The sequence below is a fragment of the Delphinapterus leucas genome, chromosome 12, assembly GCF_059928025.1.
Source record: "Delphinapterus leucas isolate spDelLeu-1000000601 "Yukka" chromosome 12, BTC_Dleu_Yukka2, whole genome shotgun sequence".
Taxonomy (NCBI): Eukaryota; Metazoa; Chordata; class Mammalia; order Artiodactyla; family Monodontidae; genus Delphinapterus; species Delphinapterus leucas.
In genome coordinates this window covers 80,193,018-80,218,479 of record NC_143140.1, presented here as the reverse complement: position 1 = coordinate 80,218,479, position 25,462 = coordinate 80,193,018, and the positions used below count along the sequence as shown (strand labels likewise).

The 25,462-nt window shown below is 43.1% G+C and overlaps 1 protein-coding gene and 1 long non-coding RNA gene across 3 annotated transcripts in view; one reads left to right on the top strand and one right to left on the bottom strand.

Moving 5' to 3' along the window:
* Nucleotides 1-1,746: 1,746 nt before the first annotated feature.
* LOC149747909 (uncharacterized) overlaps nucleotides 1,747-25,462 on the top strand; it is a 40,514-nt gene continuing 16,798 nt past the window's right edge. Inside the window, exon 1 of the long non-coding RNA XR_016395249.1 lies at nucleotides 1,747-3,378. This is a non-coding gene — a long non-coding RNA (uncharacterized LOC149747909). The remainder of the gene's footprint in view (nucleotides 3,379-25,462) is intronic.
* Nucleotides 19,662-25,462, bottom strand: part of UST (uronyl 2-sulfotransferase) — a 300,372-nt gene continuing 294,571 nt past the window's right edge. The window contains exons 8-9 of one of the 2 annotated variants that reach the window (XM_022558880.3): nucleotides 23,608-23,887; nucleotides 19,662-22,019 (exon numbers count right to left, since the gene is read on the bottom strand). In XM_022558880.3, the coding sequence (XP_022414588.1) occupies nucleotides 21,920-22,019; nucleotides 23,608-23,887 (380 nt within the window). In that variant the 3' untranslated portion in view covers nucleotides 19,662-21,919. Of the gene's footprint in view, nucleotides 23,888-25,462 lie in introns of both variants that reach the window. The other variant, XM_022558889.2, reaches the window with a different exon arrangement.

Genomic DNA, 25,462 nt, shown 5'->3' with positions numbered 1-25,462 from the left:
TGTTTAAAAAAAAAACTTACTGGCACCCAACCCAAATGACTGTCATAGAATAGACACTTTTCAATGCATTATTAAATATACAGAGAAAGTTTAGTATCTTGAAATAACTTGAATATACAAAGATGAAATAATATTTAAAAAATTTTAAACATGCATTGCTGTAGCGTGTGAAAAAAAATTAGTTTTTACATTTAGTACACGTTTATTGAATGTCTCCTAATGTCAGGCACGGAGTCCCCACCAGGAAGAGCCATGAGGAAAGGCGCCTTACAGGAGCTCATAGGATAGCTTGAGGAGCCAGACATGAGCACGAACCATGAGAGCAAGAGCCACGGAGCTGAGCACATAGTTGATGAAATGAATAGACGATTAGCTAGACGGCTTCTCTCTTCAGTCATTTGGGATCAATGGGAGTTTATTTTTGATCTCTGAGTTCTTCACACTGAAGATGGACATAGACCCCCAGATCACTGAGGTCCTCGGTTAAACAGCACTTAGCTGAGCACACAGTCGTCAGAAATCCCAACAATCTGCTCTGAATTTTCATTTTAAAGTGCTTAGTTCCTAAGATCTCAAAGGGGAGAAATATGTAACTTCTGGTCATTTTTCTCAGCCTGAGAATTAGGCTTCCTGAGTTCTGGGTAGTGTTGAGGTTTGTCCCAGATTTCCTGAATCACAGCCTCCAGTCTGCACACCAGCCCTAGGGCAGTTACATTACTAAGATGTTGACTTCTTTCCAGGAGTAACTCCAAAAGTACATGAAAAGATGGAGTGAGTTGACTTTTAAAAAATTAAATGAAAGAACTCGTGCTTTTCAACCTAAGTACATTGCTGCTTAACTGTTAAGAACATCTAGATTTCCGGTCATAAAATGCTTGGTGACCTTCAGAAGTATGTTTTTTCCCCTAGTAGACAGTGATACTGTACTTGCTAAAGTTGGAATACACAGATATTTCCTTGCTATACGGCCAGCACCGCTGCTTGTTCTTGTTCTGTGATGTAACACAAAGTTTTTTTTTTCCTTTCCCTTTGAAGAAGCTCTGCTATTGAAGTATTGATTTTATGCTTCATGTGCTACTTCTACATCTCACCCACCACTTCCCTCTAAACATAAATCTGTGATGAAGCAGCTGACGTCTTTAACAAATAAGATCAACTGAAATTCTAGATGGTTTGTGGTTAGTCCTAATTTCAGTTAGCTTTTTCTTTTGCAGAATAGTTTAGGTTATCACCTCGATAGCTAAACATACTGTTTTTGCCTTTAGCTTAACAAAGATTCTAACAAAGCCACTTATTAACCATTACTTGGCTTCCCTAGAGCTTACCAAACTATAATACTGTTGAAAGACAACTTTCAACTCCTGCATGGGTGTTTTACACTTCAAGTTCTTGAAAAACGACTTTCTTTTCCTTTTTTCATTCATTCATTCATTCATTCATTCATGTGGTGTGTCAGATTTCGCTGCTGGAGGTTTTATGACAGATGTCGCTTACAGGCTCTAATGCTTCCAATATGCTGTAGGTTGAAAGTTAGCCACTCTTTTCAAAATTAGTGAATTTAGCATTCTTTTCTTTGTACTCCCCCTGCGCTCCGGCCTACTTTCTTTGAAGCAAAACTTCAAAGTTTTGCTTCAAGGAAACATGGGCTAAACATGGGCTAAAATCTGTAAGTTGACCTGTTGCTCTATGACTTCAAGGTTTCACCCGGCTTTTTCACACCTCCCACTCACCGTCATCCACATCACAAGTCCTCCAAGGTTACGACTACTCAGAGGACCTTTTGCTGGCAGTGACACAGACATGTGGGTGGGGGAACCTCTAATTCAAAGAAATCATCAGACTTTGTTGTTGCTGCCAAATTTACCAAGAAGGGATGGACAAGAGGGGCAGATGTGCCCAAGAAGAGAGACGCGAAACAGCCAAGGGAAGCATCAAGGTGAAGGGAAAGAACGAGCCTCAGCCCCCACATCCCTGGGGGGCGAGTTGGGGGTGGAGGAGACTGGTACCCTTTAGGGCTCAAGAGCCCAATCACAATTTCCTTCTAGGCCTAGAAGTCTGGCCTGAATCTTTGCTTGGCTGGATCTAGATTCCTTCTTTGGGTAAATACAGTTTATGTCCCCTAAATACAAGCTGGCTGCATGTTTTCTCTCCACGCTTTGGAATGTTACCAAAACTGAAAAAGAAAATCCCATAAATCTCTGCTCATCCAGATCTTTCTTGTTCTGAAAAGAAGCCCAGTCGAGCTCCCCATCAGCGGCATGACCTTCTCCAACTCCTCCAGCCCCACACTGAGTTCTCCCCTTGAGCCCCTGCAGATTCGGGGGCTGAACCATGAAATCCAGCCGTTAATCATCCTCCAACTTCGAGGGGTTGTGAAGCTGGGAAATCCCAGGACCCCCGAGGCCAGGACACCCGGACAGTGAGTGGGTCTTGGGCCGACTCTGCTCCCTCTCACCTGGGTCAATTTGTGTGGTCTCTGTTTCCTCATCCGGATCATCAGAAACGTGGGCTGAATATCTGTAAGTTGACTGTAAGTTGCTCTGTGACTTCAAGCTCACACATTGCTTTCTCATTTTTGCTGGTTTCGAGTACAAGAGCAGAAATTGTGTTTTATATTCTGCTTCCTCTTGCTCTCCATATGGTAACAGAGAGCTGGGTATGCGGTACTTTGTCTACTCATTAATTTAATGAGCATTTATTGAAACTCTCCTGTACATCAGGCACCGTGCTGGATGCTGTATAACTGGTACGTGAGACAGAGGCACTGGGCAGCTTTAGAGCGTTCAGTGATCCTCATACTTCAGAATCTCCTGGAGGCTGTTTACACACAGATCGCTGGGTTGCACCTTCAGTTTCTGACCTAATAGGTCTGCAGCCCCCCCGATTTCTATTTCTAACAAGTCGCTAAGTGATGCAGGTGTTGTTAGCGAAGAGAAGTACCTTTGGAGCCCCGGTTTGTTCTCACAGCAGTTAGTGACAGCGCTCTTTTACCCAGGTGTTATTTTAACAGCTGGCACCTGAGCTCCTCTTCAGGGAGAATCCGCCTCTGCTTGAAAAAGCAGGCCTAGATGAGCCTGCTTGGATGGGGTGAGACCCATTGGACGCCAGCCAGCACCAAGATATCAGGAAGAGGAAGTGACTCCTCAGGAGACAATGTGAAGAATGTGTGGGGCTTGCTCCTGAAGGGGAGGGGGAGGTGGATGGAGAGGGTGAGAAGGAGGGCAGGAGAAAAGGAGCAGGTGTGGGGCGTGGCCAGCACTCCCTTGAAGGCTTTTGTGCTGTAAAAGCTCTCTTTGCTTCTTCCTTCTGCCCCATGCACCGGCCCTGAATCTTCAGCACAAAGAGGAAGGAACCCAGGAGAGAAGAGGCCATGAGAAGGTAAGGCGCTCTGGAAAACACAAGGATCCTCCTGGGGGTCCGGAGGCCCCATGGGCTGCAGAGCTGAAATTCGTGGTGGTGTCGGAGGCCATGTTGGCTGGTGTTTCGAGAGGCAGGAGACCCTTGACAGCATCCGGGTTACTCCACGGCTGAAAGCCAAGTTTCCATGAGGTCCTGTAGACTGAGAAAAGCATTTATTTGGTATTTTGTTTGTTTGTTTGTTTGCGGTACGCGGGCCTCTCACTGTCGTGGCCCCTCCCGTTGTGGAGCACAGGCTCCGGACGCGCAGGCTCAGCGGCCATGGCTCACAGGCCCAGCCGCTCTGCGGCATGTGGGATCTTCCCGGACCGGGGCATGAACTCGCGTCCCCTAGCATCGGCAGGCGGACTCTCAACCACTGCGCCACCAGGGAAGCCCGTATTTGGTATGTTGTAATTTTAAACTTCAGGCCTTTAAAGAAAGAACAGAGTTGAAACTCCAGTAATATTACCGTGATCACAGTTTTATACCGTATTGCATTTCTTCAAATTTACTGTGCTGTGAACTTTTTCAGATTTACAGTGTTCTTTGATCTTTGCCCCAGTCTTGTCAGAGAGAATCGGCTGGTATTAGTTTTACATTCCTGTTGGGAAACAGAGGCTCAAAGAGATGAACGATCTAGACGCAGTTGAGGGCAGCTCACCTGACAGCCGAGCTGGAACCTCTCCTCAAGGTTACCTGGGAAAGGCCTTGGTTCTTAGTGTTCCAGTTTCCTCTCAAATGAGGTAGCTACAGAGTTCAGTTCTAATTCTGAGCAAATCAACGTTTAAAACAGCATCTCAGAGTATACCAGTGAGGAGGTGATATCATTTTGCCCAGAACGTCTCAAATCCAGAGCCTTAGCTCTTTCCTTTAAAATCTGCTTGTCATTTGTCTGCAGGAGGGAAGTAAGGAGGAGTGTGATCACACTTAACTCTCGTACATTTTGCGGCCATATCTTCCACTCTGATATAAATCTTGTAGCTAAAAAGGTCTACGGAATGCAAGAACCAGTCACGGCCAAATCCTCTGTTTTTTGGCAACACGTACTCCATCTGTCTTTATGGTCGACAAACAAATCAATTTTATTCTAAATCAAAATGATGGGCTTCTTAGGAGCCCTAGGGGGCTTCCAGCGCTGGCCCAGGAGAATCCCGGGATGGGCAGGACCCAGAGGCCCCTCCCACCTAACTTGTCTCTTCAGGTACCATCTTTAGTCAGATGAGATCAAGTTTAACTGGACTCCCTAACAGGGAAGAGGACAAGATCCCACAGAATCTCGTCTGAGGGGAGGGGTTTGTGGTCCAAAAGAGGCACAGCTTCACGTTGGGGGGGTGGGAGTACCAGGAGTGACCTTTCCTTTCTACCCTTGGCCCCAATCCCAACACTTACCTGTACTCACGCTTAGTCTTGGAGATAAAGGAGGGTCGGGTCAAAGGATACACCCAAGAATAACAACAGATACTATTTATTAAGCCCTAATGTGCCGGGTTCATTTCCTGCTTACAATTGCCCTGCCTCACAGAAGAGGGAGCTATGTCTGGGGGACTTGAAACAACCTGCTCTAGTTAGTTAGTAGGTGGTCAAGTCGGGATTTGACCCTGTATTGCTTCAAAGCTCACATGCTACACTAGTCCATCAGTTCGTTCCCCAAAGCCTGCCTATGAGAAAATAAAAATGAGTGAGTTTTTCCATAAATATGAATTCATGTCTTTTTAATTTGGAGATTATGTTCTTAGCTTTGTGTGTGTGTGTGTGTGTGTGTGTGTGTGTGGTGTGTGGTGTGTTACACTGTCCATTCTTTTCTCGAAATCATGGTCATGGTGGACTGAAGTTCTCTCCTCTTCCCCCGACTTCTTTCCCCCTCCCCCTCCTCCTTCTCTCCCCCTCCCCTTCCCCACTTCGTCCTCCACTTCTTACTCCTTCCCTTCCTCTTCCTCCATTTCTTCTCTTTCTGCTCCTCCCTCTTTGTTTTAACTTGACCAAAAACAAAAACCCCTGACAATCCTATTTTGGGTCCATGTTTCCATTAATTTTTTGTTGTTGTTCCATTAATTCCAGAAGTCTGGGACCTCAACTTTATATGAAGTAACTCTTCATAGTTTAAGACTAGCACAGCTCTCGAATCCAGGGCCACACCCGCGGCCTAGGTAATGTGCTGAAAATTTGATTTAGGATTCGCTGACACAGTACATTTGGTTCAAGTTTGATGAGAAACTGTAGATAGAACTTACTAGGGACGTTTTAGTGAAAAGTCATCTCTTCTGTAAGCTGCAGCCTCTTGTTCCTTTAAGATTTCCATTTTTCCTTCCTGTGTTCTCCCTATGTCTGGCTTCTTGAACTGACAGAATGTGCAAATCAGTTAATATCTCTCTGAGACCACTCTTATTTTGTTTTATACACAGTTATTTTCTTTGTTTGTAAAGCCTGAGCGTATTTTTTTTCTATTTCAAGCATTCTAATGATTTTTACAAACAGTATGAAATTGCATTAGGCTGTATCAGGTATGATGGCCCCCTTACATTTGAACGAAGTGCTGCAAATTGGGGACCAACTGAGGAAGTCTGCAGCCTGATCCACGTCCTCCTCCCCTTTCTGACTTTACATTCCATCGTTTTAATCAGCCGAGGACAGAGCTGCTGCTGACGCGTCTCCTCTTTTGAACTCCAACCCCCGTGGACTCAGGGCAACTGTGAACCGTCCATCCCTCAGCCTCAGAGCCACGCCTACAAATACAACCGTGTCTGCGCCATCCCAGCTCCAGGCCTCTGGAGTGTCTCTCAGCTCAAAGTCCTTTAGTTTGCTTTATGGGTGTAGTAAATCATTCCACACACCATGGAGCAGAGGAAAAGCCTGATTTATTAGACCTACCTGCTTGGTTCTTTCAGAGTAAGATTCCCATATTGAATGATTTTCTCTCTTCAGATTTTTTCTTTTTATGTGTTTTAAATGTTTAAATAAAATACCATGGAGTATCCCTTAGAAGCGGACCAGGGGAATTCCAGTCCTGTCAGACCCTTAGTGATAGTTTCCAAGAGGTAACAGGTTATGGTCACTTTCTTTCTCTCTCCATTTCTCCTATTTGTTTCTCCTTCCTCTGTCTCACTGCATATTTCCCACCCCTCTTTGCTCAGAGAAAAAGGAATAGTTCATTTATTCACTCGTTCATTCATTCATTCATTCATTCGTTCACTCATTCATTCCAAATGCTGTGTTAGGTGGTGCAGACCCAGAAGTGAAGAAGACAGGCAAGGTTCCTGCCCTCAAAGAGGGTGTGGCCTATAGGGTAAGGTCATGGTTAGATGGGCATTTACAATGTAGAGTGGCGAGTGCTAGGGAGGAGCAGTTTCTTGAGGGTCAGGTGGGGCTTCCAGAAGGTTTCCCCTAAACTGGAGGCTGAACCCTGGGCACTGGGGAGTGAGCCCTGCCATTCCAAGCTGTCTCCACTGGATTTTCTCAGTTGTTGGGTCTAGTCGCTTTCTGTGTAGTAAAGAACCTATTTGATCAATACATTTTTTCATTCATCAAGGTAAACTCTAAAATCTGCTTCCCATGGGCCGAATGGGAATCCGACAATAAGAGAGTGTGAGTTTAACCTTGAGAAACTTAAAAGAATTTTATAATTGAGAACTGGATCTTGACATTTCTGAGGAAAATGACTGTGATGAACACCTACCAATCGGGCAAATCAGAGAATGGATCTGAATGAATGGAAACATTGAATGGAGGTGTGGAATTCAGAAACCTCAGCTGAAATTGGAGTCCCAACAGGCCTGTAGGGGTATCTCTCAAGCCCCCGCCATGCATCTTCAATCACTCTGAATAGGAAGAGATGTACACCTACATCTCCAGCAGGAAGATGTTGCTTACTTCACTACCCAGCCGGAAGAAGAAAAGTTCTCTCGCAGGACAACAGCCCAGGCAATCAGAGACTAGCAGTCCAACCAATGAGAAGCCTCCATACTTTGGATTCTCAGCTTTCTCCAAAGGACTCTTTGGTTACTTCAGCCCCCTCCCAACTCCCCCTTTTTTCCCTATAAAAGCAAGTTCCCCTTCCTTGTCTCTGCACTTGCCTGTGCTCTGCCGTATTTCACGTATCCCGGATTGCAGTCCTTCTGTCTATTCTTGAATAAACTCGCGTTTGCTGGTTACATAACGGCTATTATATATTTGAGGTTGACAGAGGCATTTTAAGGAGCAGCATGATAACACAAAGCAGGTGGAGACCTGGCTCTACCTGAGAATGTACCATTAAAGTGGCAGCTGGAGGTTGTTTACGCTGGACCTGGGCTCCCCTGCAGAATGGAGACCCAAGGCAAGTTTAAATGTGTATGTGGTTTTTGTTGAGGGTGAAAGGGTATTCCCTTGGCAAACGAAGATTAAGATAAGTGTGTGCCTAGGAACAGAGAACATGACTTCTGTGAGGTAACGAGAGCGTACAAGGCTGCACTGGATGGAAGGAAAGTTTGCCGTTATCAAATAGTTTAATCAGAGCAGAATCAAAGAGGGTTAAATCCACTGAAGTCGTATACAATTCACCACGAAGGGGAGACTTGAATAATAGTTGGCTATTTAATTTATATAGATGAACTTAATACTCTGCCTAAAACCTCTGCTTTTGGCTTTGAATTATCTGAACGATCTTGTCCTGAAGGCACTGCTCCAAGCTCTGTCAGTGCCTAGGAGCCCTAGTAATTCAGGCAGTGAAATAGCTTTCGGCTAAATTGGTTCAGCCAGTTCTATCCATGCCTCTGTAATTCACCAGCAGCACCCTAACCACAAGCCCCTCAGATCTTGTGTTCTCTCTCAGAATCTTAACTCTATAGCACACCACTCCCCTCCCTTGCACCTGCCAGCCCTCTTCAACTGTTAACCTTCACAGTTTATAGAAACAGGCTGTTCTAACATTCATAAGTATTAGTCATTATGTGAGGATAAGGGTGCTTGGCTGAGCGGAGATGCTGGTGGACACCAGCTAGGCTCGCCCACAAGCTAAGTGTCTGGCGTGAACATTTGTGATTCAGATTCATTCATTTACAAGTTACAGTGTGCCTGTGCCTAATGACACCAACTTTTGTGTCACTTGTGACTAGATGCGAGTAAAATATTAAATATGCAGCAGTTCTGAGTCTATTGTAGTGTGTGTGGAAGTGCTTTGAAAACTTGAATGGCATAGTTCTTAACCATTTTCTTGGTCACAGACCACTTTGAGTATCTGGTGAAAATTTGGACCCCTTCCCAAAAGAAATACACACCAATATGCTTATAAGATTTTGCATATAAAGTCAAGAAGTTCACACATCTTCTGATGTATTATAGAGCCCCTTATCTAAAGGGATTTATAAGTATAGAATGTTATCAATAATTTTTGTTACATTCAAATGAACAGCACAATATAGAATTGTACATTTGACACGATCTCAGTTATATACTAGATATAGGAAAGAATACATGTATATAGAAAAGACTGGAAAGATATGCCCTAAAATGTAAATATTTGGGTGATGAGATTGTGATTGATTTTAATTTTCTTCTCTAATTTTGTTATATTTTCACAATTTAAAAATGACATTTTCACTAGTTTATTTTCACTAGTTTATTTTCACTAGTTTATCTGTTTCTTGTGACTGATTATAGAAATACTGAACAGAGCTTTCAAAAGCAAATCTAAAAAGATGCTCCAGTGGACACTCCTTTTTTTTTTTTTTTAACATCTTTATTGGGGTATAATTGCTTTACAATGGTGTGTTAGTTTCTGCTTTATAACAAAGAGAATCAGTTACACATATACATATGTTCCCATATCTCTTCCCTCTTGCGTCTCCCTCCCTCCCACCCTCCCTATCCCACCCCTCTAGGTGGTCACAAAGCACCGAGCTGATATCCCTGTGCTATGCGGCTGCTTCCCACTAGCTATCTACCTTACGTTTGGTAGTGTATATATGTCCGTGCCTCTCTCTTGCTTTGTCACAACTCACCCTTCCCCCTCCCCATATCCTCAAGTCCGTTCTCCAGTAGGTCTGTGTTTTTATTCCTGTCTTACCCCTAGGTTCTTCATGACATTTTTTTTTTCTTAAATTCCATATATGTGTGTTGGCATATGGTATTTGTCTTTCTCTTTCTGACTTACTTCACTCTGTATGACAGACTCTAGGTCTGCATCATTCACAATATTTACCAGTCTCTGGGATCATGTGATCTATATACCACGGGAACCTTCCTCCGGGCCTTCTGCGGGGGCTGACTCAGCTAAACCAATCAGTGTCTTTCCCCAAGAATTCTGAGTTCTAACAAGGAGCCAGTTTCTCTGTGGTGATAGAAGCTCTGAGTGAGGTCTGGGAGGTTTGGAGCCGGGAGGGGGACACATTCCGGCTGGCCTGTAAATGAGAGAGAGGCAGAGAGACACCAGATAGTTCCTGGTTCCAGTTGCCCCGGAGCCCAGCTGCTCCCCAGCCCTTCTTGCATTTTGTTTTTTTCAATTCTTCCTTTGATTTTATACTTTTTACTCTTACAGCAGATTTCCTTTTTGTCTGAACTAGTTAAAGTTGGGTTTCTGGCCCTGAAACCAGCAAGTCCACACAATTAACAGAAGTAGATTTATGAGTAGTCAAGAATAAAATTTGACCCAAGCTGTGAAAGAAATGCAATCAACGATATTTCTGGGCACAGAAAGTGGCTGGCTTGGGGTGTCTGGCTCTGTGCGGGAAAGAGGAGGTTCAAAGAGCAGAGACAAACCGGGTTGATTGGCTCAGATCTTTAGATCATTCTGTTCCTTTAGGAGGTAGAACTTGTCTTCTTGGCTCTGTGTAGAAACAGACAATAATTGGATTGTTCAAACCTTCGTTATCACCTTAAAAATTGCAAGTCTCTTCTCTCATTTATGAATGTGATGCTTGGGGTAACAAATTTACAAATGAATGAAAGATAAATGTATTTTGTCACTCAGTGAGCTAGAAATTAATCCCTGCATGAATCTGGCAACCAGAAGATATCTGAGCTCTGTTAAAGAGAAAAATCTCAGCAAATTGGTAGAGATACTCAGTAAGAATAATCACTTTACATGTGGGTTTGTACCCTCCATAGCCAATTCCATTTCAGCAAATCTTTACCTGTGGTGAAAGCAATTAAAAAATACTGAGACATGGCTTAATTATTCTAAGAATGCTTGACATAGTGAAATTTCACAACTTTTTAAAATTAAAATATAACTCATCCGAGCAAAAAGCTCCAACTTCAGATCCAGTCCTATCCATATCCCCAGTGAAAGTGTGCAAAACTGTATTTTCTATTGGCAAATGTGTGTTTCTATTGAGTTTAGAAATGGGCTGCCCAGGATGATGTGCTAAGCAGGCCGTGATGGAGCCACTTCCACCTTTGGAGGCTGCTTCGGCTGGCAGGCAGTGGGAAGGAGTTTACATCCAGACTGACTATAAGATAATGAGACTCATTTAACATTTTTTGATTCAATATACTATAACCTAAATACTCTAAATCAAATAAAAGCCATGCTCACGTTTCTTGGAGGTTGAGAGATACTGTTATCACAATATTTTAGACCAAGACTTTGAGTCATTTGCCTGATGTCTTTAGATGATTCTAGATTTGGGTTATGATGCTATGAAATCAGCACTTTCAGCTGAGCTTCCAAACTACTTAGCATCTCAGTGTTTACTTTACTGTGGGTTTTGGTATGAATTACTAAATTACTTTTCAGAAAGGTACTGATTTTATCGCTATCAGCAGAGTGAGAATGTGTCACCATACTCTGCTCATCCCAGACATTAGCCCACTTTTATGTCTTATGTTTTGTTTGTCACTAAAGTGTCAAAAGTGGCGTCACAGTGATTCAGTTCACATTTCTTTGGTTATTTATGAGGATGACAATTTTTTCATGTTTTTAGCTTTGTGTAGAGCTGAGTTCTGAGAACTAACATGTCTTTTGCACATGTTTTACTCTTTTTATTGATTTGTGTAAGTTCTTTATGTAGCAGTTTCAATCTTTTATCTGTCATTTCTGCTGCAAGTATTTCCCCCCATTTGTTATTTACCTTTTTTTTTTAATTTTTAAATTTATTTTATTTTTTAAATTTTTTTATATTTTTAGGCTGTGTTGGGTCTTCGTTTCTGTGCGAGGGCTCTCTCTAGTTGTGGCAAGCGGGGGCCACTCTTCATCGTGGTGCACGGGCCTCTCACTATCGTGGCCTCTCTTGTTGTGGAGCACAGGCTCCAGACGCGCAGGCTCAGTAGTTGTGGCGCATGGGCCTAGTTGCTCCGCGGCATGTGGGATCTTCCCAGACCAGGGCTCGAACCCGCGTCCCCTGCATTGGCAGGCAGACTCTCAACCACTGCGCCACCAGGGAAGCCCTGTTATTTACTTTTTACTTGTGATTCTTTTTTTTTTTTTTTTTAACCTCAGAGGTTCTAATACTTTTTTCTTTGTGAGTTTTCCTAATGTGCTTCTGCTTAAAGTCCTTACTCACCCCCAAATCAGAGTCCTCTATGATTTGTGTTCACTTGCACAAAACAACATAAAGCCTGTCAATTCACTGGAGCATAGAGGCATATAGGGGTAATAAAGTAAAATCATTTTAATTTTTTCTTTTCTTTTTTGAAATTGTAGTATAGTTGACTTGCAATGTGGTGTTTGTTTCAGGTGTACAGCAGAGTGGTTCAGTTGTACATATACACATATTCTTTTTCAGATTCTTTTCCATTATAGGTTATTACCTATATGATAATATTGAATATAGTACTCTGTGCTGTACAGTAGGTCTTTATCTGTTTTACATTCAGTAGTGTATATCTCTTAATCCCAAATTCCCAATTTATCCCTTCCCCCCCTTTCCCCTTTGGTAACCATAAGTTGGTTTTCTATGTCTGTGAGTCTATCTCTGTTTTGTAAGTAAGTTCATTTGTATCATTTTTTTTAGATTCCACATATAAGTGATATTGAACAGTATTTTTTATTTGTGCTATTTTAAAAAAAGAAAGAAAAGAGAAGACAAGAAAAGAGGGCATAATAGAAGGGCAAATATCCATAGTCCCTGAGATCCGAGAGTGTTTGCTGCATCTGAGTCTCTGCGTAGAGGCCAGCGACTGGCCTCTGCCCTCGTGGTGCTCCTGGGTTTCAGGCTAGCGTTCTGGCCAGAGTCAGGAAGATAGCTAGAGGCCTGGATTTGCCTAAGACAGCCCCAGTGCAAGTTACAACTAGAACACGTATCTCACCTGACCATCACAGGGATTAAGTGCCTGGAAGTCCAGGGATGAAATGAAGGGGAGTCTTTTGGGGAAGGAGGTAAAGTGCGGGGAGACTGGGAAACCTGATTCCTGACATCTTTTCTTTCTGCCCCCGCCTCCCGCTTCCTCATTCTTACAACCTGCCCCCAAGACTTGGACACTAATATACAAGGAATGGGAAAAGGGGACATTTTTAGATTTCCACTCAACTAAGTTTATGTCTTAATCCAATCACATTGCATTTTTTCTCTTTATTTCCATGAAACTAAAATTTACACTAATAGGTAGTATGTAGTAAAGATCAAACCAGGTAAAATATAGGCCTTATTTCAGTAGAATCTCCCCCGTGAAAGGCTTGTGTCTGGATTAGGAGCTTCAAAAAATGCCCCAAATGAGGAGCAGCTGTTTCTATTATGTTAAATCAAACTCTTAGGATAAGAGTTCAAATGTTGCACTCCTATGGACTCCCAGGGGAACCCTGAAGTTATGATGTAGTAAGCATATCTAATGAATGAAGAAAAAAGAATATTATTTCCTGTATGTTGGCTGTGGAGGCGTAATTTAGACAAGAAAGCAACAGACAAAAAATTAGAAGTTTCTAGAATCAGTTCAGCTACTCTGTGACTTCATGTAAATCAATTTGCCTCTTTGAGTTTCAGTTTCCTATATATACTCCTATCATATAGCTGTCTACACATAGGGCTGATATAACATATATCAAAGTGGTTTTTTTTTTTTTTTTTTTTTTTTGCGGTACGCGGGCCTCTCACTACTGTGGCCTCTCCCGTTACGGAGCACAGGCTCCGGACACGCAGGCTCAGCGGCCATGGCTCACGGGCCCAGCTGCTCCGCGGCATGTGGGATCTTCCCAGACCGGGGCACGAACCCGCGTCCCCTGTATCGGCAGGCGGACTCCCAACCACTGCGCCATCAGGGAAGCCCTATGCAAGTGTTTTTAAACATGATTTGGAACTATGCAAATGTGCGGCACAGTAAGTGTGACTGAAATAAATGTTTACCTCTGACTCCTAAACTATCCAGTTAAATAAACTACCTTTTGCATTTTTAATTTATGAATTCTAAAATATTAATTTCAAACTATTTTAATTTTAGCATGCATATATTTGAATGCCAAGTAATATATATAAAACCCTCTTTGGGGATGAATATCAAGACTGGATATTGATCATGGTTTAGCTGATCGATACTAAATACCATTTATAATTATGGAAACATTTTACTTTTTAATCATTTCAGTGACAGGGAGGCTCTAGATGCACAGCTTAATTATTTTCAGCATGAGAATGGTAATAAATGTCTGATTCCTATTTTTCTTTGGATATATGGTTGGCCAGTTTGTTCGAGGCTGGTGCTCATGAAACTGAAATCAAAGATTTGCTTTTATGTAAATTAGTTTTGCCATGTTCTCCAAATTGGTCTGTAGCAGTCTAAGATGGACAGGTTTCTAATCCATTATCTTTGCTAGAAAAATTAAACAGGTCTCCTTATTGATGGTGAATCAGTGCTCTGGTATCTGTATATGCTTACTTGGAAGTCAAATAATGATTAGCGTAAAAGAAAAGGAATTGCAGGACCTGGAAAGAAAAGACTTGTGTTAAGAAAAAAAAAAATCAAAAGAATTGTGTGTATTTTGGGTAGAGTAAATTAGAAGTGGGCTTCCCAACCTTTTTCTCCACATCATGGCACACCTAGAAATGGTTAGATTTGTACAGCACTCTGGTGCTGACTAGAGGGAATTTGGGACCCAGTCCCAGGTGCTTGTGGCCACACAGAGGGCTGGGGGGATGCATGTAATGTCCACTAGGAACCCTGCCACTGAGGACAATGAAATAGAGGAAGGGGTGAGCAAGCACATTGATCTCAACACAGCCACACATCTCCAGCTGGACTCCTCTACCCACTAAGTCGCCTCTTTCACCCCACCATCTCACTTCTATGACTTCCATCTCTACCCAAGCTGGAAATATTTGAGCTAATGCTGTATTTTCCCTTAGCTCCTTGTGGTGTATTCAACTCAGCAAATATTTACTGAGCACTTCCATGCAAGGCACTGTTTTCCACTGATTGAAATCAGTCAACTTAAAGTTCTGGCTTCTGTCCTTCCTCTCCAGTCTCATGGCCAACACCGATGAGCCCATCCCCCATGCACACATGGGATGACTAAACCAGAGTTTTGCCTTGTATTTCTTCCCCCATTATGTAGTCAGAGGCAGAATTCCATTCAGAAGTCCCCCATTTCCTGCACGCCACCCATTGGTCAAATCTACCAGAGAGGCAGCAGGCAGTGAGGCCAGGTGCCACAATTCACAGGGATCAGCATCTCAGGAGATGGAGTCTGTGAAGAAGGGTAGTGAATGGAAGGGGAGGAGGACAAAGGGAGAACAATCAGCTCACCTGTTAATTAACTTAGAAATAGAAAAATGGTTTCCTCATGTTGCTTTCCTTTTCTGAAATGCCCAAGGGAGCTTCTCATTGCCCTTAGAGTGAAGTACACATTTCTTCCAAAGTCCTTGGCAGTCAGCCTCAGTCGTATCTTGCCTTTTTGGACATGCATCCTGGACCTGCTACTTACTGTGCTGCCAGGAGCTCATTATTTAACTTCATGGGACCTTTATTTCCTATTATACACACAGGGTACAAGACCCTTCTTGCAGATCTGCTATAAAGGTAGAGTGATCTTTGTGCTTTAGATCTGCCCTGCTATTTTCTGCAAATTCCACTGTCCCTGGGGGTGTAGCACAAATCCCATATGAAACCTTTTTATTCAGGTCTTCACTGATCGTTCACCTCCTCCACATTGAGCCCGTCTGTGTGCCAGTGAGTTTTTGTATATTAAAATAATTTGAATTGAGAATTATCTGAATTTTATAGTTTGGGCTGCCTTGATGACAGGGCAATATGGCATTCTTGACTTCTTCTGACATCCATGTTTGTTTCATTGTACTACTTTCTTTTTTCTTTCTTTCTTTCTTTTTTTTTTTGCGGTACGCGGGCCTCTCACTGTTGTGGCCTCTCCCGTTGCGGAGCAACAGGCTCCGGACGCACAGGCTCAGCGGCCATGGCTCACGGGCCCAGCCGCTCCGCGGCATGTGGGATCTTCCCGGACCGGGGCACGAACTAGCGTCCCCTGCATTGGCAGGCGGACTCTCAACCACTGCGTCACCAGGGAAGCCCCATTGAACTACTTTCTATTTACCTTTTTAGCTGCAATGGCGGGCAATGGCGGGATTGCTTGAGGGTTATGACGATCATCGAGTCATCACGTGAGTCACCTCTTGTGACTCATCAAATCAGAGTTTCAATCATGTTGTAATTATACAACACACTCAGGAAAGATTGATAAAGACTGATTTTAAAAATACTATAGTGATTTTAGAACAAGAGCAACAAAACTAAAGTAGGTTACAGAGCCTGGGAGAAATAATAACCTATTGCTGGGTTGACAGTGTGTATGTTGTGTATTAAATACCTTAACCATGACTTGCCTCGCCCATACTACCCTAAAGCATTGAAGGAAAATAAGCAGGTATGGGAGAAAAATTAGGTTTGGAAAGACCTTGGCATTTTTTGAGTAAATTGTTATGGATACGGCTCCCCCTAGTGTGCTGAACAACACAGGTGCCCCAGTGTGCAAAAGCTGAGCTCAAGTTCAGGAGCTGAGAGTTCTTATGTCCAAACACCAACCTTATCTAACAACTTGAGATCTCTCTTTTGCCACTGTTTCCTTCCTACTGTATAACCAACCACAGACCAGGGAAGATAGGGTGCAGATGTCTGTTACCCAATTTGATTTGAGCACCATTGTCATGGAAGGACTGAATTGATTTGAGGTACCCAAATCATATTAAAAAGCATAAAAAGTTTTACTTTAGAAAGACTTTCTCATGAGGGAGGGAATTGAAATTAGGGCGAATAAGCAAAATTAGAATATGATTCCTTGTTAATTATTTTACTAAACATGTTATTGGCCTTCATCTTCTATTTGTCAAAATGTTAATCATCGATAAATATATTTTCCTCAGGCAGGATACATGGACCATTGGAAGACCAAAACATGAACCACAGCACAGGGAAAGAAACTCTTCCAATGAGGAGGAAATGACTTACATTAAAACAATGCTTCTCAAAGCATAATCTCCAGAACACTAGTTCCACAGGCTATTAATGGGTCTTAGTTCTGAGAAATGTAGGGTTTGACAAAATAAACTGAGTTTTTTAACTGCAATATTCCTCCAGGCCCTTAGCATGCCCTTAAAATACCACTGTACTGTATGACACTAGTCTTTGAACTTCGGCATTTCCCAGATTAACACAAGGTTTTTTTCCACACCTATCTCACACACCTGGTTCGTGAATTATCCTTTGGGAACATGCACTGGATTAGAATTTCATTAACTTTCAATCAAAGATGGAGAACACATAGGAGAGTGTGCCAAGGAAAGGAGGAAAGAAAGCAGTACATCTGATACAAGCAGCAAATAGGGTGGCTGTAAGGACATTTGCGGTTAGTGTCGTAGCTCTCCTTTGCATGTGAAACATTAGTAACCAACGTATTAAAGTCTCAAACCATGGCCGTCCTATAGTGGAAGGAAGGCCCTCAGAAGGATGGGCCATGCTGAACACGTCAGCAGCCCACAAAATCATTACCAGATTTCTCCCACATCATAGCACTGATGCCCCTTCTGAGAATGGGAAATAAGGCTCCAAAAAGTACAGCACCCGTCCTGTCAGGTTTTCAACTTTTATTGAAACTTTTCCTTGTACACAGCCTGTGCTAATTCGCAAGGACGGTCTAAGCTCCTTATTAATAGGATCACAGACACAGGGTCCTTCAAAGGACTTAGAGGAAGCCTGTATTTAGTAGAAGCTGTGAGTTAAAGAGGAATCCTATAACTCACAGCTAGATAAACTCCCGAAGGGAGTGTTGAGAAAAATGGAAATCCACAGAGTGGTTTGTCTTGGATAATAACACTGACTCACATCCAGTAGAATGAGCCCCTTCCTATCAGCTCCGTTGACATTTCGGAAGTGCTTTCGGAAGACTCATTGGTACACTGGGCAACTGCACTGGAAGACGTGAGGGACTGGGGGCATCAATGGATCTGGACTTATGTGTAATTCTATTCTCTTTTGCTGGGGACGCAGCCCCAGAAGGACTGTGGTTCTTAGTCTCTTAGCATATGGGGGTAGAGGGTGGGACAGGGTTCAGCCCAGAAGCAGCTCTTCGTTGTCAAGGGACGTCCTATGTTCTTCCTAACGCTTTCCAGCTGGGTTGACTTCAGGCGTGGGGAGGTCAAGTGATTTACTCAAATGCCCAGTGAAATAGACCGTCTGAGACTCGGACCTGGGGACTCTGCTGCTTGCCCCAGTCAGTCAACGCTCTGCTTCCTGCTTTTCGCCTCTTCTCTGAGTTGCACCAAGCAGTCAGTGTGCTGCGTCTGGCGCAGCCTGTCCTCCCGGCTGTCCCTGCTCAGGACTGGAATGAGGCGTGTTACAGGTCAAGTCTGAATGTTCTGGCAGTACAGCGTAAGGCAGATTGCTCCATGCCTGCCCAAAGCATACAGTGTCTGGCAAAAGCCAGATTGAAGATAGCTACACCCACACGCCAAGATTCCAAAAGGAAAAACTTAGCTCACAGTTTTCCTTTGCGTGGTGATTTTTCTTCCCTTCCTTTTTTTTTCTTTTTCTTTCTTTCTTTCTTGCTTTCTTTTTTTAAAAAAGGGAATCCCCATGTTTACAAGTTGAAATCCAAAATGCACAAGTGGTCAGTTCACAATTCTGTGACCCATGAACATCCGTGGGCCTGTGTGTTCCCTGGGAATCAGCAGTGCCCGAGCTGTGAGCCAAGCCTGCCCTAGGCAGAAAGGAATTCTCAAGTGAGTGGAACAGTCGGTGAGCACGGAGGCCTGCGAGTGATCAGGGCCTGGTTAGCCTCTAGTTCTGGTTTTCCAAGGGCATGTCTGCACTCACCTTCAACTAGTTTTATGAGCTGCATTTGACTTTATTTTTTGAGATGGGTCTATCTAAAACGCCATACAGGAAGTAGGACATGACTTTTCATTTTGCCTCTAAGAAAAATGAAAGTCTATAATTTGAGATGGGCAAACGTGGTCCAAGTCTGTTTATCCAAAAACAAGAACCTCTGAGTAGAGAGAAAAATCTAGAATATCTGATACCAGTTTCTGAGGACGTAAGTGCTTGAAAACCAATAGGGCCTCCCTCTGCGGAAGAGGGTCCTACATCCCCAGCTCCTAGGAGAGCTGCAGACGTAAGTGCTTGAAAACCAATAGGGCCTCCCTCTGCGGAAGAGGGTCCTACATCCCCAGCTCCTAGGAGAGCTGCAGAGGGCAGCTTGCTGTGCTCCCTTCAGGTGGCAGGTGGTACTGGGAGCGGCTAAATGCGCCTTATCATTTCCACTCCGGATTCTAGGTCAGTAGATGGACTCTGGCTCCATCACTATTTTATGGTTTTAATTTGGTACTCAAAAGTTAATTAAACTCTGAATGGAAAAAGCCCGTGATGTATTTGCATCTCCCATCTGGACCTTGGTTTCCTCATCTGTAAAATGAGGGAAAGGACCAGATGACTGCTGAGCCCCATTGCAGCCCTAGCGGTCTGTGATTTTAGGTTTGCTTTTCTCCTAGTTGGAGTTTACTTCATCTGCTCTAACTTTTCTGCTGTCATCTGGGTGTTACAGGCTGATTCGTGTCCCCATGAAATTCATATATTGATGCCCTAACCCACAGTACCTCAGAATGTGATTATATTTGGAGGTAGGGTTTTTACAGAGGTGATCAAATTCAAATGAGGTCTTCAGAGTGGGCCTTAATCCAGGATGACTGGGATCCTTATAAAAAGAGGAAATTTGGATACAGACATGAACACACATGGAGTGAAGACCACGTGAAGACACAGGGAGAAGACGGCCATGTGCAAGCCAAGGAGAGAGGCCTCAGAAGAAATCAACCCTGCTGACACCTTGAGCTCAGACTTCCAGCCTCCAGAATTGTGAGAAAATAAATTTCTGTTGTTTAAGCCACTCTTATCTGTGGGACTCTGTTATGACAGCTCTAGCAAATGAATACACTGGGTTACACCACAATGAGTTTTCTGAGCTGTGAAAGAAGTTCCATGTGTTTTTCTTAACAGACTCAATATTGGTAGCCTAAAATAGACTTTTCTTTGGCAGCGTATTCAAAATACTTTAAAAAATCGATTTCTTTGTCATCAGGTGGAAGTAAATTATTTTAGTAAAATAAATCCTCTTTATTTTTATTTGAAGGGAGTTTCACAGTTTTGACCCACAGAATTGTCTTCCTGAATGGCTGTGGATCATCATTTTGCCTTTTAAGAAAGACTGCCATTACCTATAAAATTCATTTGAGGCCAAATAGCTCATTGGATAAGCCCGCAGGTAACAGCACATTTATAACGAACTTCAGAACACACAAGCAGCTCCAGAGGGGGCAGAGTCCTGGTTTTGTTTAGTACTTTTGCCTTTAAAGTTCACTCAGAGTCAAACATCTTGTGACTGGGTTACAGACAAATTAACTGATAAAGAAAGGTAACCACTTATCACTTTGCTGTTTAAGACTCTCAGATTCTTACCTGAAGTTAAGCATGCTATTTTTACCAAAATGGATTTTTCTTTCATCTAGTACCAAGATTCTGGTTCTTTTCTTTTACAAAATAGTCACATGGAGTTGGACTGGAGTGTCCAGTATTTAGAAAGCATGGGGATTCCCTCTCTCTCTCTGTGAGTTCCATTTGATGCAGCAGTGAAACTTCTCAGGAAGAGCATTTCTGGATTAGAGCCTGCTCACTTGGGAGGTTAGAATCAGCCACCTTTGGAGGCTCTACATGTCTGAGAAGGAGATCAGAGTACTCGCCGAGCGACGTGGGATGGCACAGCCTTATTTTCACAGCGACGTGACTGCAGGTGGGCAGCATAGATACCCCACTATCATGGCTGGGGATTCCGACGAAGCACCCTGACACCCAACCAACCAGTGCACATAGCAACGAAGCCAGCAGGTGTTTATCATCTAATTATAAGAGTTTCTAGATTGTTAAAAATACATCGTTCCCAAAATCACATCTTAAGGAAGAAGCTTGGCCTACTAAGAAGGCTGAGGGGGCAGTGAGGATCTGCAGGCACCTTTATTTCCAGCTATCGACAGAATGGAAAAATTTTCAACTTATTTATATTCATTTATTTATACGGGTAATGAATAAGTTAAGGAACACTTCATGTCAAACACAGATTGCTTTTATTTTAGCTAAGCTAATGTTTCAGTTCCATATATATTTTTGAATTTCCATCAATGTCAAACACCATGTTTTCTTCTTAAAAAAAAAACAAAACAATTTACAAGCACTTTTACGGCACTCAAGGAAAGTAGGCTGAAGGTTCATAATAATAATTTTCCTTTTAAAAAACATCCATCAGACCAAAATAAAATCATTTTAATTAACTCCTTCCTGAGTAACTAAAACCTTGGAATGTGCTGAAAGCTTATAATAAATAAGGCAGTCAAAGATCTACCAGCTTAAAATGTATTTTTTAAATTAAACTATGTAAAATGTACAATATATTTCATGAAGTACAAACTGTGTTGGGCTCAGGGCCAAAGAAACGTTGTCGTGTGTGCCAGATAAACTGATGAAGTGCCTCGACTTTTAGGGCCTAGAGGCTGTTTGTTGGGGCAAAATTACATTAAGGCCCTGTAAGTAAATCAGCCAGCCTCGTTCGCTGTGACGTTATAATGATCACTGCTGACAATAAATGCCTTTGAACACACAGGTAGAAGTGCCCGTGTGAACTTGCACTGAGAGGATGCACTTTTTTAAATGACGAATCGTCCTGATGTGCTGACAACAGCAGAGGACACTTAGCAGGCCTTATTTTCAGATGATGAGATTGCACAGTGTGTAAACTAACGATCGTTCTTTATATGCGATTTCAAAGGAATGGACTCACAAGGTACCAGGCAGCAGCTCTTGCTCTGTTGTTGAGTATGATAGTTCTTCTCCGGGGTGATTTTTAAAGTAAGCCTAACGGTAGGGCCCTGGTCTCTCTAAACAGGACAAAGGATATTTCCTCTTCTAAGAACATTTCCCTTCATCACTTCCCTGCCCCAGTTCTCTGAGGCAGAAAGGAGGCCCACAAGTGGCCAAATGCTGGACTCTGTGCCTCTGTGGTCCCAGCCTTCACTGGACTCCTGCGGGGTGGAGCCTTCTCAATACATCTCATAATAAAGTAGCTTTAGTGCACACTTGACAGGTTCCAAATGACTTGCTTTATATCTTGGCTACCGTCCAATTTTAGTGAACGAAGAAAAAATTCTAGAGAGACTTGGTGGTTTCTGAAAAGCAGAAAATGTGTATCTTGTGTAAAGTCAGAGTCTTATTTACTATTAAGTATTCCCAACTCACACTTTGCTAGTGCTCTTGAAGGGCTGGCTCTAGGGGAAAAAACATGAAGGAGACAAAATTTGTCCCAAGTACCTTGCCTGTCACCAGCACCTGCACCCCTACTTCTCAGCTGGCTATATATTATCCACCCAAGAGTATGTGTATTTTCGGGGCGGGGGGTGGTCAAAGATGAAAACATCTCAAATCCAAAGAAATAGATTTCTAATGACTGAACCAAGGCATCACGGAGATAGGCAGGTGATGGGAATGGGATGGGGAAGAGATATTTTGGAGGAATGGAACTGCCCGACTTCTACTCAGATCACTTTGGGGGCAGACAACTACTCATAAATCTAGCCAAGCAGTCTCTTACCCAGAAGCTCCTGCTTCTCTTCCCGATGTCCTAGTAAGGGTTCTCAGCAGGGAGTTGCTTCCATAGTAAGTGGAACTGTATTTCGACTGCTGCCTGCACAGAACTCAGTATCCCTTTCTGAGCCCCCAAAACACCAAAACCAAGTACCTCTTAAGGGATTAGAAGGTAAAAGATACCAGCTACTTTGGGACACAGCTGGCCAGGGGTGTGCCTGATAGATCGTGCATCGTCTGTGGTCAGACTTGGAACTTATGCCACAGGAGTCACAAATGTCAGAGCTAAATTGGTTCCTGGGTTTCCAGTTAAAGCAATGCTGGTAAGAGACATGCTTCATATAGGGTGCATAGGACACAGCCATGCCATTTTCCTAGGCCACATGTCCTCCAGAGTTGATCTGTCTTGCCTGTGCTCTTCTTTACACAGCCAACAAACTCTTTTCCTGGCTATGCTACTTTGAAATCTGTCAGAATGGTGCTTGGAAATGAAATGTCTCAATGGAGTTTGCTGTGCGCTTTGACCTTGAGAGGTACTCAAGGCTCTGGACTGGTGAAGGGTGTGGCACAAGCCTACTTGCTCTTTCAGAGATAATAAGTGTGCTGCTGTTGGTGAAACTGTCCCCTGAGATGGACCAGAGGCAGAATTCTACCCATGTGGGCAGAAACCACTTACCCAGGGACATCCTTCCTTCTGATGTCCTTATCTGTCTGACCTTCTCCTCTTAGATCCTTCTAGAGTAGATTCCCTGGTCTCTGAACTGGTTTTGTGTTTCTACTGAAATATACAAGTCTGGATGTTTCCTACCACTGAGGTAATATTTTTATAGGTCATCTTACAGATGATAAGTTATTGGGCTATAGGCTCTATTTCTCCGCTTTCTCTCGTTTATGCTAGGGGAAGAAAAGCTATTTTATGACGAGGTGCCTTGTGATGGAGCCATGTAGTGTACCTCAGAAGGACCCAAGGAGCCGGAAAAACACAGAATAAAATCAAACAAATAAAACCCGCAAAACCGGGCATCTCCCAATGACCCCAACCTGTGGGAACGTTTTGTTCTTTTTAATGCTGCCTAGCATTAATTTCGTCCCTTAAGGATTTTTCTTCCCCAAACAAAAAACTTTCTGGAAAGGGAGATTAAGCCATTGGAGGCAACACAGAGCTGGCATCACCTCTTATAAATATCTTCGAGCCACTTCTCATCGTCCTGTTCCTCGTCATCAATCGGCTCCTCTGTTTCCAGTGGGGTCGGAAGGAAGAACTGGGGTCTCAGCACGGGGTGGCTGACCCGGGACTTCAGTCCGAACTTGCGCTTCAGCAGGTGGAACTGCTCCTTGACGTAGTGGTAGAACTCGTACTCGTATCGCATTCGCTGGTAGAGAATCTGCACAGCCTCAGGAGAGGGGACGGTCTTCTTCACGGTCACAGTCATGTTTCCAAGTTTCCTATGCTCTGCAAAAGAAGCAGGGTTGCACGTGAGCCGTTGTCTGCAATGCTGCAGCTTAAAGGGGATGATGGTGCGGTCCTGTGTTACCTGCATAATACTGGCAGCTCCTAAGGAAAGAAACTAAACATTCAAGGAATAGAAGGGGTAAATGGCTTCCCAACAACATTGGGAAAGATTTCACCGTATTCCACGTGTTAATATCAACACCAGTTGACTAAAACTAGCTAACATCCCTTTCGTGGGATGTGAATAATGAGATTTGACCACAATTCAATGGTAACTATAAGTTATACTTTTTTTTTTTAAACCCCACGTTTATTCATTTATTTTTGGCTGTGTTGGGTCTTCGTTTCTGTGTGAGGGCTTTCTCTAGTTGCGGCAAGTGGGGGCCACTCTTCATCGCGGTGTGCGGCCCTCTCACTATCGCGGCCTCTCTTGTTGCAGAGCACAGGCTCCAGACGTGCAGGCTCAGTAGTTGTGGCTCACGGGCCTAGTTGCTCCGCGGCATGTGGGATCCTCCCAGACCAGGGCTCGAACCCGTGTCCCCTGCATTAGCAGGCAGATTCTCAACCACCGTGCCACCAGGGAAGCCCCTATACATTCTTTTGGGCAGCAAAATCTACCTGCTTTTCATTTTTATTTCCTGTTACTTTCAGAAGGAAGCACAGAAAAAAGCTGTCTCGCCACTTGCTAATCATCTTGGTTTTTTATTTTAAAATATCGACATCTATTAGTTAAAGTTTAATTTGATACAAACGCCATTGCATTTCACTATTTCAGCAAGGTGTCTGCTGAGAAAAGTAAAGGAAGGAATGTTAGATTCCCTAAATACAATTTTAACTGTTGTCAATTTTGAATGGTTATTTTTTTATTGTGGTAAAATATATAACTAAAATTTGTATAATTTAATATTAACACTTAATAACATAAAATGCTATTTATAGGGCTTCCCTGGTAGCGCAGTGGTTGGGAGTCTGCCTGCCGATGCAGGGGACGCGGGTTCGTGCCCCAGTCCGGGAGGATCCCACATGCCGCGGAGCGGCTGGGCCTGTGAGCCATGGCCGCTGAGCCTGCGCGTCCGGAGCCTGTGCTCCGCAATGGGAGAGGCCACAACAGTGAGAGGCCCGCGTACCGCAAAAAAAAAAAAAAAATGCTATTTATATGTTATATATATATTTATATGACAAAATTTTAAACATTTTGAAGTGTACGTTTTGGTGGAATTAATTACATTCATAATGCTGTGCAACTATCACCACTATTTTCAAAATTCTTTCATCACTCCAAACAGGACCTCTGTAGCCATTAAACAATAGCTCCCTTATACCTCTCCTCTTCCCACCCTTCCCCAGGTAACCTCTAATCTACTTTCTGTCTATGAATCTGTCTATTCTAGGTACCTCATATAAGTGGCATCACACAATACTTGCCCTTTTGTGTCTGGCTTCTTTCCACTTACATAATGTTTTCAAGGTTCATCTATTTTGTAACATGTATCAGTACTTCATTAGCTTTTATGGCTGAATAATATTCCATTATATGAAAGTACCATAATTTGTTTATCCATATATCCATTGATG